The sequence below is a fragment of the Ciona robusta genome, chromosome 14 (genome assembly GCF_009617815.1).
Source record: "Ciona robusta chromosome 14, ASM961781v2".
Lineage (NCBI taxonomy): Eukaryota > Metazoa > Chordata > Ascidiacea > Phlebobranchia > Cionidae > Ciona > Ciona robusta.
Window position 1 is genome coordinate 4,657,899 of NC_143248.1, and position 15,362 is coordinate 4,673,260.

The 15,362-nt window shown below is 39.6% G+C and overlaps 2 protein-coding genes across 5 annotated transcripts in view; one reads left to right on the top strand and one right to left on the bottom strand.

Moving 5' to 3' along the window:
- LOC149725231 (uncharacterized) overlaps window positions 1-15,362 on the top strand; it is a 49,309-nt gene that overhangs the window by 182 nt on the left and 33,765 nt on the right. The gene's annotated exons all lie outside the window — the stretch shown is intronic.
- On the bottom strand, window positions 630-9,733 carry LOC149725232 (putative RNA-binding protein 46). 4 transcript variants are annotated; one of them, XM_089892799.1, is made up of 5 exons: window positions 9,583-9,733; window positions 3,970-5,005; window positions 2,882-3,541; window positions 2,541-2,693; window positions 630-1,744 (listed from the first exon to the last, which is right to left on the bottom strand). In XM_089892799.1, the coding sequence occupies exons 2-5, from the start codon at window positions 5,002-5,004 to the stop codon at window positions 1,586-1,588; spliced, it is 2,007 nt and encodes a 668-aa protein (XP_089748925.1). In that variant the 5' UTR covers window position 5,005; window positions 9,583-9,733; the 3' UTR covers window positions 630-1,585. The 4 variants fall into 4 exon arrangements, with proteins under 4 accessions (XP_089748925.1, XP_089748923.1, XP_089748924.1 ...); XM_089892797.1 differs by lacking the exon at window positions 9,583-9,733 and adding an exon at window positions 7,747-9,447; XM_089892798.1 differs by lacking the exon at window positions 9,583-9,733 and adding an exon at window positions 7,219-7,668.

The window sequence follows — 15,362 nt, forward strand, 5'->3', positions numbered from 1 at the left end:
TTGAGAATACTGTCATAGTTTACGCTTTTTGATTATAGTTTACGCTTAATTTTACGCGAATCGCGCGGTGGCGGCATTGGGTCATATTGAGAGTCATGCGAAAGGATGACACGTAAAATCGTGAAGCGTTCCATATTAAAACAAAAATACATATACCCTTTATATATATATTTCATCAGCAAATACGACATATTTAGTTTGTTCATGGGAGTCGTGTGCGATGTATTTATATACACTTAAAAATCATAATGGGGCCAGTCTATTGACCGTACGTGCTGTGGTATAGGTAACATTGTATAATAGGGTAACGAATACCCCAGGCTACTGTACTAAACCTTACAGTGAGTCTTTGAAATTTGATCTTTGTATGTCAAGGATTTAATGTATACAGTATGGTGGGAAAAACGGGATACCTTCAGCACATAATATCCAAATATCGGCATCGTGTTTTAAACAATTAACAACGGTCTATATGGTGAGAATACAGTTTTATAATCGTCGTAAGGATACAGTCTTATAATTCCTTAAATTTTCATAAATAAAAAGAAAAGGTGTCCCATCTTCCCTCACCCACTATAAATCTTACTTACGTTATTTGCGAAATCCTGAGCTAAATATAAAAACCCATATGCATTGCACTACATGTTGTATTGCCGGCACGTGACTGTGAAAGTGACAACGAAAATGCAAAGCGTGAATATGTGATGTCTTATCACGTTCTATATATAGGCTGGACGACTATATGTGCCAAAAAGGCGAAAAGGGATGAAAAATACGTGTAAAGTTCGCTTTAAAGGGCACTTCATTCACTTTTACTTTGCATCACACATTAGGCACAAGTTTAAACTTTACTATGAAAGGACAAAATACTTAAAAGTTCGACTTAAAAAATATAACACCAAGTGCTAACAGAAAAACATTAGGAAACGATACAGCCAGTTGGAGGTTTTTTCCTGGTTGTACCACATTAGGTTAACGTAACAGCTTTGTGTCACATGTTACGTCATTAATAAAGGTGCTTTTTGTAGTAGATACTGTATTCAAAGGGCCGTATATATAAAGAGAGAGTACAAGCAGCAGCTGTATTTTGAGATTTATGTTGAAGCGAAAGTTCTGTTGTAAAATGCGTTTGCTGGAAATGTGTGGTTTTGAGGAACGTTTTACGAAATATGTTGTTACAGTTAACTCCGCGATTTAGCAACTTAAAAAAAGCGATAAAAATGAAAAAAATGCGACAAATTGTCAAGTAAAACGTTTATGTTTTTTTTTTCATTTTAACGTGGATAGCGCAATAGGTCTGTCGGCACTCTCCTGAAAACGCGTATATAATGTATACAGAATATAAAAAATATGTTCGCGAATGACGAAGCATTGGCATAACAATAAACTGGAACAAATGCACGAGCGCAGCAAACTATGACATCACAATAATAGCACTGAAACGGTGTAGTGTCCAGCAATCACCGCTATTCGAGAAACGTGAAGAATAAAAGAAAGTTTCGAATCTATTCGAACCAAATAAGGAACCTGGCGAGCTTGTACGCTAATGATCCTCGCCAAGTTGATGACGTGTTCTGAGGTGACGTCACTGGTACATTACAGTGATAGGTTGCATTATGTTTGGATCCATAAAACCCATAGGGATAGTAGGCGATGGAGTGGTGACTGGTACATACGTGGGCTGGTGGGTAACGGGTGAGGTGGGACTCGAACGTAGTTGGATCTGAGGCTGCGCGAATAAGCCCTGTAACATAGGTTATGTTTATGAAGCGTTCCAGATAATGTAAATTATATTTATTAAGCGATTCATATAATATAGATTATGTTTATGTTAAACTGAAGGAAAATCCGTGTTTGATGCCTCTCACCTAAATTATACTGAGTTCAGTGGTTCTTAAACTTTTAATATCAAGGAATTTTCGATTTATACAGAGTACCTTTTACATAGTTATGTGCAAAAGGCGCAGTTTTAGATGTAATTTGGGATACCCATTTCATTTAATCAGCAGTGTTGCAACTGGGTATTTTCGGATTGCTTTTGTCGGGTTCTATTTTTTACGTTGATCTTGTTGTGGTTGTTTGCTCCATAAATTGTGTTTGTTAGCTTTTACGCTCTTCGCATTTAACGAGTGAATATCCCATAAGTTAAGTCGGCATATGTAGGGCAAAGGTTAACGCTTTGCAACTCATTAATGATGTTCGTGTATTTGCTGAATGCATTTAAAATGCTATGCGGCTCGCAAATCGATATAAAAGCAAACATTGTGAAGTAATCTAGGCAGTTAAATAGCCGAACCTAGACACGGAGAGGTACCCGATTGATTGTGGCCAAATAAATCAATAACATGGGTCAACAATGTACTGCAGGTGGTGCAAAGTACGTCTTCGTCGTAGCTGTTTGTGCATGTCCCTCATGGGGTGACATCATGGTATATTATGTTGTTCACGCTTTAAATGTCATAGTAAGGATATTTAAACAGTAGACCACCGGTTTGCATTTAAAAAAATATACCATTTAAAAATATATATGCTCAATTTACCGGGTAGGGGGCTGCAGGGGCGCTTGGTTGTTGGAATACAGTAGCCATCGGTACTACAGCAGGTGTTCCGTCTGCTTGCAACGCAAGTTGAGATAACACGTATTCAGCGGCGTAGCTTTTCGCTTCTTCCACCGTAACACACAATTTGTTTGGCTGAAAATTAATTACAACGTTATATAAGGCAAAGGGTTAAATTTAATCACCGCGTTCCGCTGTTTACGTAAATTGATGTGTTATTTTAAAATCAAATACTTTTATAACCGTAATTCAAACGCAATTCGTTGTAATAACGGTTATATACGAACCGGGGTACTGTCTACTTCATTATAAGTTGAAATTACCTGAAAGTAGGGTTGTGTGGGAAAGATGCTTGCCAGCGCCGGTATTGATACCTTGTACAAGAATAACTGCCTGCCATCTCCTCCCGTGGTTGTGAGCAGTTGGTATGAAGGTGAACCCCACATTTGTCTTTGGCAAATTTCTTCAAGGATAATGTCAGATGATTTAACCATGGTTGGCACGACCTGGGGGATCGTCGCCACCTGAGCGACTTGGGATGCATACGTGGCGATCTGTTGACCCGCAGCTGCCTGACCGGGCATATGAGGTACGGTGCTGGGTTTGTATATAGTACCGATGTTTTGCTCGGTACCGGTAACTGGTATAACCGCCTGACCGTTCAAAACACTCTGTTGAGTAATGAGTTCAAGACCCGCGGTGTCAGCAGCTACAGGCCTTTCCTGATTGTTTTTGGAATAATATCGTCCATACGTTGCTTTGCCAGCGCTGTAGCCTAAATAACTGTTTCTTCCGCTTGGTGCTCGTGTTCCAGCTGCGCCTCGCCCCCGGTCGGTCCTTAGCCCGCCTCTGGTCGGGTATATTGGACGTGCACCCGTTGCGAGGTTGTACTGGCCAAGTGAATAGTACGCGATGTCATTGCCGTACACGCCAGCAGGGTAAACCAGCATTCCGTTCTGATTAACGACTGTCGGTGCCTGGACCTGAAAAGTAAAATACTATTATAGTACTGTGTAATAAGTTGGGATACCTTAAGCACATCATGTCCCATATTTTCTAATCGTATTTTTTATATTTGTTATGCACAACTTTGTATTTCTTTAAATTTTGTTTTTTACTACTACCAAACGGGCAAAAAAAGAAGACAAAAACACGTTTCATCCTACCCCACCCTTGTATATTATATTCCTTATGGGTGAGGTCCCATAGTAAGGTGCTTCAGGGGATCTGAGATTTAGGCATGAGTTTCTCGTTATCTCAAAACCAAATACTACTATACGACAAAGCATATTTTACCCAAATTTGGTTATTGTTTACTATTGCATTTGAAATTCCTTATGCCCGCTCTGCCATTTCCGAATATTTTAATAACATATCACTAACAATAGCGCGTGAGTTTATACGGAATTACCAGGGATTGTGTCGGCGTGCTCGTTTCTGTCCCGTTCAAAACTTTTGCCCCAACTTTTGCCATTCTGTTGTAATCACTTTTGTCCACCGGTTTAGCCAGAGTAACTTCTACTTCGGCTTGATCTATGTGGGTCCCGTTAATTTTCTCCATCGCTTCAATACAAGCTTCACGTGTGCTGAAATGAACGAATGCGTAATCTCTTATCTTTTTCACTCGTTCAACGGAGCCAGGTTTGAATTGACTGAACACATTCTGTAGCGTGTCCTCAGTCGTATCCAGCATAAGGTTCCTGACATAAAGTACTTTCACTTGCCCCATAATTTCATCATCAACGTCTTGCTCTGGCTCAGCCCAGTCTACAGCTATCGGATGTCCCCATAGTTGTATTCGGCCAGGAATAAGCTTTCTTCGAGCCATGGCGGCTGCTCTGTGGCTGTCATACTCCACAAAAGCGAAGCCACGATTCTTAGTTTTGTCCGAAGCACTCGGGTAAACTATTACATCAGTAACACCTTCCGTGACTTTTGTCATTTCAGCGAAGATATCGTCTTTCTTTTTCGTCTTAGGGATTCCACCCACGAAGAGACGGCAGTTATCTACACTGTAACATACGCCCAGCATACGCCCCTTTCGTATTTCGTAATTGTTCAACTTTTTCACAGCACCTTTAGCGTCCGACTTAGCTGTAAACATCACGAAGGCGTATCCTCGGTTCTTTCCATCAAAATCCATCATAAGTCTCATCTCATAGATCCTTCCGGCTGTTTCAAACACCGGCACCAACTCGTCTTCAAATACGTCACGGGGGATTTTCCCCACGAACACTTCAGCGCCCCTTGGTGGCGGTTTGTTCTCCCACCCCGGAGGAGGTCCCCCATATTTCCTCTGACCATTTTCCTGGGTGATGGAATACCCCGTCCTCTTCATAAGAGCAATCAAAGCCGCTTCATTGGGGACCCCAGAGAGACCATTCTCGTTATCAGGTCCATTGCAAACGGCCGACGTCTCATCAATAACCATCTCATCCGCTGTCATTCTACAAAAAAAACAGAAATTTCTTTTTTTACAAAACAGACGAGACATGAATGGAACTTATTTATTTATATTTTGACGTAGCGTGGCGACGACAGTCGTTATGACACAGGTGCTCTGTTTCGCAAACTTCGTGTCAGTTTACGAGTTACCACGTATATGTAACTTTTTGGGTATACCATGTAAGTTGTAACAGGTTTTTAAAATTGCGTTTACCGCTAAAACGTAATCTCCCAACCGAAAATCTCGAAACACCAATCGCCGGAGGTTTATGTACTCACAAAACAAGATGACTAATACTAAACGAGATATATTGAAGTTGGGTAAAATGGGACACTTTTTCATTCTCTTTTATCGTTCCATTTATAGAAGCCAACGAAAATATTAGCAATGATATATAACGGTAGCTCCGCGACTTTAAAAGAGCATTTTTAATTGTTAGAACACGATCAGGATATATGAGATTACCGTGATAACGGTACCCCATCTTCCCCCATAGTAATATATGTGAAACATCTTATATAAATAACTATCGACGATAAAAAAAAACGAAACTTTGAGTAACCACTGGAGGGACGCATCAAATTTAGCTCCCCAAACACAAAATGGTTGACGAAAAACTTATAATTCCATTTGAGAGTATATTTTATCACTATTTCAATAAATTTATTTTTTATGTGCGTGCAAGGCGTCGTTCATCCGAAAGATCTATGTGTTATTCACGCGTCATTAAGTTTAAGGCGCACTGTCATCATTTTTCCTCACTTCTCAAACAGTTTTTCCTCAGCCTCGTATATTTTTGCGCTAGACCAACCTCTGGTTATATCTCGCTGAGCTTTCGTTTATTTGCAAGCTAGCAAGGAAGTTATGACTAACTCGGTGTTTCTCTGCACATGCACGCTCACGCACGCACACACAAAACCAGCAGAAAACAGGCAGTGTTTGACGCCGCACACGCAACGAGGAACTACCTCCCACCTAAGAGAGGCAGCAAAATCCGTTTTCTTACTCATTCTGGTCGCGTCGATATAAAACGAAGACGTAGGTCTATTGCTGGTGGCGTCACTTCACTTTCCGCAAGCTTAACCAATAGAAACCGCTGGATCTAATCAATGACCGGATATTCGGTGTTAAAACAAACGCTACATTCAATTAACCGTCAGCATAAACCGCCAAGCTTCATACCTTAAACTTTTCTAAGCAAAGTTTGTCAATACACCTCCAAGTAATAACCCGCGAATTCCTGATTTAAATTTACAAAACACCCGCTGTGTGAATTTACCACAATAACGTGAGATCCCTTGGCTGGCCATGACAAACACGAAGCATAAAGGACGGTAGGCAATAGCAGTAGACTCCAGCGAATTCGAACTTAGGCTTTTGTCCGCAAATTTCCAAACAAGCGTATACGGAGAAATCTCGCCGCGGTACGATTGTGCGGCACAATAGAAACTCGCTTGCGCCTTTTCGGGCAAATATTAGAAAACAAACACTCTTAGTTTTGTCAACTCGATTTTGTGAAAGTTTTTGTTAATCAGACGAAGGCTTGCCCAGGCTTTGATTTTAAATAAAACTAAAACGAAAAAACATTGTTCCAGTACCCGAGCACATCAGCCAAACTCAAATCAATAAAATAACATTTAACAGCCACGAATTTACGAAGTGTCAATAAACACAGAAACAGCGCAAATTATACCTGCTTCCAACGCAAACTTACACAACATAACACCCTCTCATCATAAGTGGAACCATTTAGGATCAAACTATACTTCATTATAATATCCTATATCTCTGTTCGCACGGGTGTATTGGTTTATGGTGTTCTTTATCGCTGTGGATAAACAACTTATAAGATTCAATTTTAATTTTTGTGACATTTTCGGTCGTAAAACATAGAAACGGAGTCTACATGTCTCAGAAATTTTGTACAGTTGTACTTCAATCTTCGCAACGTAACGCAACATTGGACGTAAGTAAACAACCACCCAGCATACAGACCCAGATTAAGTCGGTATTATATAGCAATACAACAGATAATAGGAACCTGTAATTTGTCCCCAGCTTTACTGTTGGTTAAGATAGGCGCCGTCACAGTTTATTTCCACACGGTTCGCGTAGCACACAGTTAACACAGAATACGATCAATATTCCGAAGTGTTTTACCATTATTTATTCGATTACAACGTTTACCACTGTATAACATTGCGCTATGTTTACCTCACATAAACACTTTGAGTTTCGGTTTAGACACAAAGGAACCAGCAACGTTCGACAAAATCCCGAACCTAAGAAACCCGGGATTTGGGGAGGACAGACTGTAAATTCCTAAGCCTAAGTCTTACTGTGAAAAAGCAGGTGCCAGTATTGCCTTATTGCTAACAGCAACAAACACTAGACAATCTTTCCACAGTTGTATACTCAAGTAATATCCTGACCAAACGGAAAACAGTCATCTAGCTTGATATAAAAACCATGAGAATCTCGATTGTCGCCATATAGGGTTTAACATGCACGGTTTAATTGTCGCTACTAGTTTTACTTTATCTTCTGTAAACGAAACGTATCTCGTCCTGTTTTCATACCAACAATGCGCTTCAGTCTTAAACGTATACCGATTTAAAAGTTTCAGTTCTTGCGCCTACAAAGTGAAACAAAACCTATTTACTTCTTGCCTGCAAACTGAAATCAGCAACTTTCACTTCATGATACACGTACACAATCCAATGACGTCATCAACAAACTTACTTTACGCTGACGTCATCATTACGTCGGCGCGCCATTTTCTCCGGTGCGTAGCCTCCCGATGACGTCACATCGTGCTGCCATGGTATTTTCCTTTTTACACCTCCGCCCCCAGCTGATTTTCCATCCATACGTATAGGATGAGTTGGTAGCAGTGTACCAGTAGGTTATAGAATCCAGCAGAGCGCGCGATGGTCGAATGACTGTTACGTCACAATAATAGACTGAGCTACTGCCAGTGCTGCCTACAGGTTTTCAAAAAATGGCCTCCCTATCCTTCTGAGTTATATTCTGAGAATCAGCAACAACACTGTTGTTATATTTTTGCGGAAAGATAAACGGTAACACTTCCCTGTCGTTTATACGCATATAGCTCCATATGTGAGCGGGCCTTCTAAATGAGTAAACACTGTGCAAGCAATAAGCAATCAAAGCTTCCGCTTCTTCCTGTACTATAGTAGATAGCTACCCTGGCAAGCCATACAGTACGCTGGGCATATCTCAAATAACATTCCGCTCCATCCTATGCAAAACACCCAACGCTAACGAGTATGAATAAATCTTAGCGCTAATCGGTTGAAACTTCCTCTTCTAAAACCCCCTACCTTCCCTGTGTTAAAGATAGATCCTCTCACTGCATGCGCGTCACATTGATACTCGCTCACTACATATCCAGGGCCGTGACCCGTACATTTGAAACCGCCCGATTGTTCCTTGTGTTTATAGCGCTCGCGAGAAAAGATCAATTTCTGTAATATTTACCAAGGCCGAACTGAAAGCGTAGGCAGCGCACTCTCTTATTATTCAGCGCACGCTCGCAACCGAATATTCATATGCGCCCACTGTACAGAATTCGGGAAAATCAGTTTTTAAAGCGCTCGCCTATTGTCAGTTTCTTGTTCATCTAGGTGTGTGAAGCGATAATACACTCATGGTTTGTTGCGACGCTCTTTGTAACGTTAAACAAACACTATTGTTATTTCTTTCTGAGGTCCGTTTGAGCGAATATAACGCTCTTCGTATCGATTTTGCTTTTTTTCGGTACGTCGGCTAAATTAAATTCAATTCGCAAAGAACAAGGTCCAGTATTGGCAATGTTCACGTAAGTGGATATAGAAACCATGACAGGGGGAAAAGCGGCGTGTACCATGACGTAACCGCCATTGTCCGGTCCATCGAAAAGCGACGCAACGCTCGTGTCAAGCTCTATTGGATATAAAAGCGTTTCCGCGGATCCAAAATTATCCTTGGGCAAATTTTCTGTGTCCTAAAATTTAGCGACTTCGACACAAGTCAAAATACGACGGCCACTTTACTACTGACCGTTTCCGGGAGATTTAAATCCGCGCAAATAACACATCCATGGCCCAACAGCGCCTTCTCACGCCGAAAGTCAATATAGCTATTTTAGATTCCCATGTTTACGGTAGCTAGGCTGTTGGTACCTAATCCTACATTATTGGCCTACCCAATACATGTTTTGCTAACTATTAATAGCATTAGACTAATACACATACTTCCTGTTATAGCATGATGTCCACATTTAGAACGACTACATAAACCACGTAAACAATTCGCCTCAAATTGCCCAAAAATGGGTTTCCGCAAAAACGAAAGTTTGTTTACCCGTAAACGTATTTGTTTCAAAATAAATAGTGATGTACTACAGCATGAAATGTTGTTACCTGTCCAGATAAAACAGGCTCCGTAATTCTGCTTTGCCCTTATCGGATCTCTTTTCAAAATGCAATGGGCCAGAAAACACAATTGATGATCGAAATAAACGATCCTATACGGTTGGTAAATACTGTTTATCGAAATAAGATAACATGGGCTTACCTCTGTATATAGTTTCGTTGCTGTTTTCTTGAAACTTGCCTTTACTCGAGAAACCCTATAACCAGTGATAATTATACAGCAGCTTCACTGGCAGCTCTGTGTAAAATTGAACACAACGTCAGATGTATCTTTCAACTCTTGTCAAATATCCTAAATTCCTTAACTCAAAAACCAAGCACTTTTTGCTACAGAGAGCAGCTCCTGTCTTCCGCTTTCAGAACGAACGTTGCTATTTCAATCTCATACCGGTCGTTCCGGTGAGTGTATGGTACCTTCATGCAGACGAGCTTACATTTAACACACCTGCGTTTTACTATGCGACCTTTTTCAAGCGCGTCTGTAAACATTACCCACAAGGGCATTCACCCGGCCTCGCTGCTTCGAACGCTGCACAAAAGCCCAAGCTGAATATTACTGCCGTATCCAAGTATATAAAACAGGATTGATTTTAATTCCACATAATTGCTGTTTAGACCATGTCACTTATATAGTAACGAGGCCTATAAATCTGTCACTATACGTTTTGTTTTCACGTTCAATTTCCCAACTAAAACGTATAGAGCCTACGACATACCGTTTACCACGATCAATGAACTGAATCTGGCGCCTTTAGTTCTATTTTGAATATTTGTATAATAACCTATGACGGATTAGAATTGTGTTTTTTTACATTTGAAGATTGTAACATTCCCAATACATCATTCTGCCAAGGCGGGCAAGACCGACATCAATTATATTGACAGGTTCTCAGTCCTAGATCCCAGTGACCCTTAGCCCTGGTATTACGGACCATAAGCCGTCCACGATAAAGGTTTAGTTCTGGTGCTTTGTTTTCAAACCTGTTGCGAAGTTTTATCGTTGAAACCCTATCATTGCGGCCACTACCGCAAAAGCGGCGAAAACAGGGTATTACAAAGTAAAATACCCGCTAAACCAAATGAACAGCCTCTAATCCTGTTAATACCATATCACCCGGGCTACAGCTCTGCTTAAGGTCTATCCTGGCATAGAACGCGTCAGCAACCATTTGCTTGTTTTGAAAATATGCAAGACGCGGTAAATGCGGCACGTTTTTGACTACGACGATGTTAACCCACGCACCCCATCAATGTAACTTATACTTTACACTTTACAAACCAATGAACTTACAACTGCCATACTATAGCTTTACGTTACGTTGAATTCTACACTAACGTGTGCACTCAGCAGTCAAAGCTGAATAAAGATAACAAACCGGTCAAAATGCGGTCAGCGCATATATACGCCCGCAGAGATCCGTTATTGCAGTTTCCCTAGCACCCCGTAGTAAGTTATACTAACCTTACAGTTTGAAGATTACAATAATATTTAGAAAATCGACTCGTATACGTAAAGGCCACTGTCTAAACGTTTACAGCCGGCTATGCAGCGTCCGCTGCCCAGGTTAATGACACAGACCACCTAAGACGTGATTATTTACGATGGTAACATGAAGCTAAGAGCGATGCAAGTTAACGGTTCGACCTCAGGCTACTGCAGTCTCTTAATCGACATCTCTTTTTGTAGATTGATATATATTTCTATAAAGTCAAAGAGCTTTTTACACCAAGTTGAAATACTGGAAGACAACAAGAGTCGTAATTCGGCAAGCGTATAAAGTACCACTGCATAGTAGAATAAGACAGTAATTACTTGTATAAGCAAAACACCAAGCCCATAATATAGTCTTTGAAAAACGACAAAGGCTATTGAAAATATGGGCCCGTTTTATGACTGTTTCGGTTTCTAAAGAAAACATTCACAGAAAATTTCCGTAATAAATATTTGGGTTCCGAAACTAAAACGTCCCCCATGTTTTCTGTTCAATAAACTGGAATATTAAACGTATACCAGAACGTGATATGAGATGTTTCTTTGATCCGCTGCCGTTATATTGCATAGATGTATTGATGCACACACCCCCACTATATATACAAACTGCCAAAACATGACGTAATTTTAATCATTAACTTACCAGCAAAGAATTTGTGACCGCATCGCATGGTACGCGCGATAACCAGTTCTCACAAATCGCTGCATGCAAACAGTGGGCTACGAGTACGGATTGTTTTATAATAATGCATCATATGTACAAGCGAATTTATAGCGCCGGCCGGGGCATGCACGACGATCGCCGGTTAAATGACGTTAATAATTACGAACAGCGCTACCATATGCGGTTATTGTAGAACATGTGCGATGGGAAACATTCTCGGTGGCATTTAAACCCTACTTATAGATCAAATGAGCAGCTTTGGTTCTTGCCCTTAGCATTTTATATCGAAACGTTAACGTTGCATGCTATTTTAAGTCACGTATGCATTAGCATTTGGCTCAATAGTAAGTTAGGTACAATTTTATTCAGTTATATAAGCATTATAGACATTAATTTGTCACAATCGTCGTTCTGGCGCCTTAAACAGCATTTACAATAATAAAATAATATATTTTTCCGTTCTGACCGAATCAAATAGTTGTAAAAGTATTTTCCTTTGGTAAATACGCCCTTTACCGATTGACGAAATTTAACTACGCATTTCTCGTATCCCCTTTCACGTTACCAGCATATTTAAGACTCCACCAAAGACACCGAAAGTAACATGAGCCCATATTTCGTTTGTTTACGCAGGTTTTGGTACCACAAAACTACCCAGCATATAACAGCTCCTACGCAACCAAAATGAACTAGAGCATTCCGTTTAAACCACGTTATATTACGTCTGTATAAACTGCATAGCGTTTCCCTACTTCGCTCTGCTTGCAGTTATAGATATGCGACGAATCATATACGCTTGTCGTTTCGTTTTTTCGCCAGCAGCAAATGGTTTTTCTGCCCTGTGACTCTACAAGATAAATGGCATGATTGCGACTTCTGACGTAGTTACTTTACGTCACTGCTATTATAATGCAGGGTCTGTGCACAAAATTGTAACTCATGGTCACACCGAACAATTACTAGCAATAAGTGGTGTTTTGCGTAGTTTACAAACAAACTAAAGTCTTGGCAGTATTTCACTTTAAAACCGTGCAAGTAACATTTTATCCTCTGTGGCAAGCAAACTCAAAGCTGATAGATTATCTGGTCAATTTTAGCACACTTTTAGTCGTTTGTTTTTACGGAAAGCCGCATCCACGCGCATCTGTTTAGGTCTGAAATCAATCACGTTTACGAAGCGTAAAAATTCGGAAAGGTCACCGAAAATACTTAAGTTTGTGGATATATAGAAAATTTGTGTACAAAAACCTAGAGAGGCAACCGCAAGGCACGCTGCAGTGTGAGTATTGCTTATTATGGATATGCGCAAAAACTGTCGGGTTGTCACACAAAACTGACGGACGGCTTTTTAAATCGCTACAACTCAATTATGATATCCCGTTACGGTGAGACGCACTCTCTGTAGACCACAGCGGTCGCAACCACACGCCTTGCAATCGTTTATAATTTCGATTAGGCTTTGCTACCTGTAACAAAACTTCCATGTTCGTATGCTGTTGCACTTTGCAAATGCACTGTATAATCATACACCTATCTTCCAAATGAAAAGTTTGATTTAATTTCAATTAAGTCAAATGCCTGTGGATTATATATGGCAAGGTCATAAAACCGTATTCTCACAACTATATTCATATATACGATGTTATTTTTGTATGAAAATTGCCAAGGTTTTTAACTTGAGGTTCGTTTATTGTAACCTTCTTTAACTCCTTAGGGACGAGTAGTGCAAATATGCATTTTGAAACAGGTGTTCACATAAAAGTTCATAATTTTGTTTATAGTAGGTAAAATTTCTTACAGTTGGTTTTATTTGAAAGAGGAAGGAATTATCCACCAATATAAAGTTTGAAAAAGGCATCATAGCATTTAAAAGTTTTTACCAAACTTGATTTGAAAACCGTAATGTATTTTTTAAGAAGATGGTCTATATTCTGCCCAAAAATCAAGGTTTTAACGTCATTCTGTCCAATAAAAGCGATTTTATTTGATCTCTATGTTGCTCTGGGGCTTCCCCGTCTAAGTTACCGGTTAAAAATGTGGTTTTGCGTAAAAACGGCTATGTCAGCTGTTTTTGCAAGTTTTTTAGGTATTCTGAAGCAATTTTTACATAAATTATGTTTTTGTGTGTATAATCTAACTTCATTTTGCTTCTGCATGTTGTTTCTACCTTTACATTCATAATAAATCGGTTTTGGCAAGTTTTGTTACGATTTTAGCGAAAATGAACTTTTAAAAAATGACGTCATCAGGTTATAAGTGACGTAATTGACCCCTTTGACGTCACCAATTCAAACAATCATTTTAGTTAGGTAGTAAACAAACCAGGAATCAACTTTGCACTAGATTCCTTATGTATTTTTTACCTAAAAACCCAAATTACACATAAATACAAGATTTCTGATGACGTCATTCAAAATTTGATGACGTCATCAAAAAAATCAAAATACAATCTTGTAGCAATTTTTCCAAAGAACAAAAGTCTAATTGATCTTATTTCGCCAGCACAAACACCTGTGTCGCTAGAGAGCAATATGTGACAGTCGGTCAAAAATGAAAATTTGTTAAAATATATCTCGTCCCCAAAGGGTTAAATTATTTCGCTTTAAATTACCACACGATTTGAAATTGTTAAAAATGTTATTTTTTTCACAACACGTCGTTACTTTGGCTTACTTCTATCGTCGCCCGTGTGAAAGCTATACCAGCTTGGCGCTTCGGGTTCATATTTTCGTAAACAGGTTAATCTGCCGCTTTAAAATCGAGGTGAGTTTTGTTCCGTTACCTTGAACATGTGAGTGTATATCTCAGACGTTTCGTCTGTTGCGTATGGGCGCGTAACCACATGTGCATCCAGCTCCTAGTAAACTGACTTAGGTTTATACGGGTTGATGCTCGAAAGCGCGCGAGTTTTTACTGAATGTCAAGGATGCTAAGTTCTGAAAAGTTTGACGATCAGATCGCAAAAATCCGTGTCGAAAATTTGGCTTTTCAGGTTGGTAAAGATTGATGACGTAAAACGCACTAGAGCGTAACGAACGGGCTCTTAGGTGAACACCCAATATTTAAATCGCGTGTTTGGATCAGTAAGAACAAAACTATCGAATTTCATAGCCGAAAAATAAAGCCTGCCAAACTTTCGTTTGTATTGCTGCAACCCGGGTGGCATTATTGCGACCTTTTTCGAATGCAAAACATACAACTATTTACTCCCTATACCACAATTGCGGGTTTCATTTCTCCTATTCTTACATAAACCATCTAAATTTGTCAGATACGATTGTGTAGCAGGCGAACGTAATTGATTTTAATAGGGTAATCCATTCGGCATAAAAATACACTGTGAGTGACGTTTATAAACTGTCGCGGAATTTGGGCAATCGGAGAAAAATAGCCATGAAGTAATTTTTTTCTCTTGTTAGGACGAATAATACGAATCAAACTTAGCTTTGAACATTTTACATAAAGGACCACCAGCAAACATGTTGATTAAAGTTGGTTTAATATGTTTTTATATAGCTCATTTAATTGACTGCATTTATAATTTGTTTTATTTTATTCGAATATATAAAAGCAATACATGTGCTTTAGTTATGTAAAATAGGGTAGGGGAATACGGGTCACCTTTAGTGTTTTTTACAATTAACAACGGTCTATGGGAGTCGTGAGGATATAGTTGTTTAATTCTTTACATTTTTGTTCACTTTCAAATGGGAAGAGAAAACATTTTTTGTTCTCTACCAAATGGGATAAGAAAATAGAATGAAAA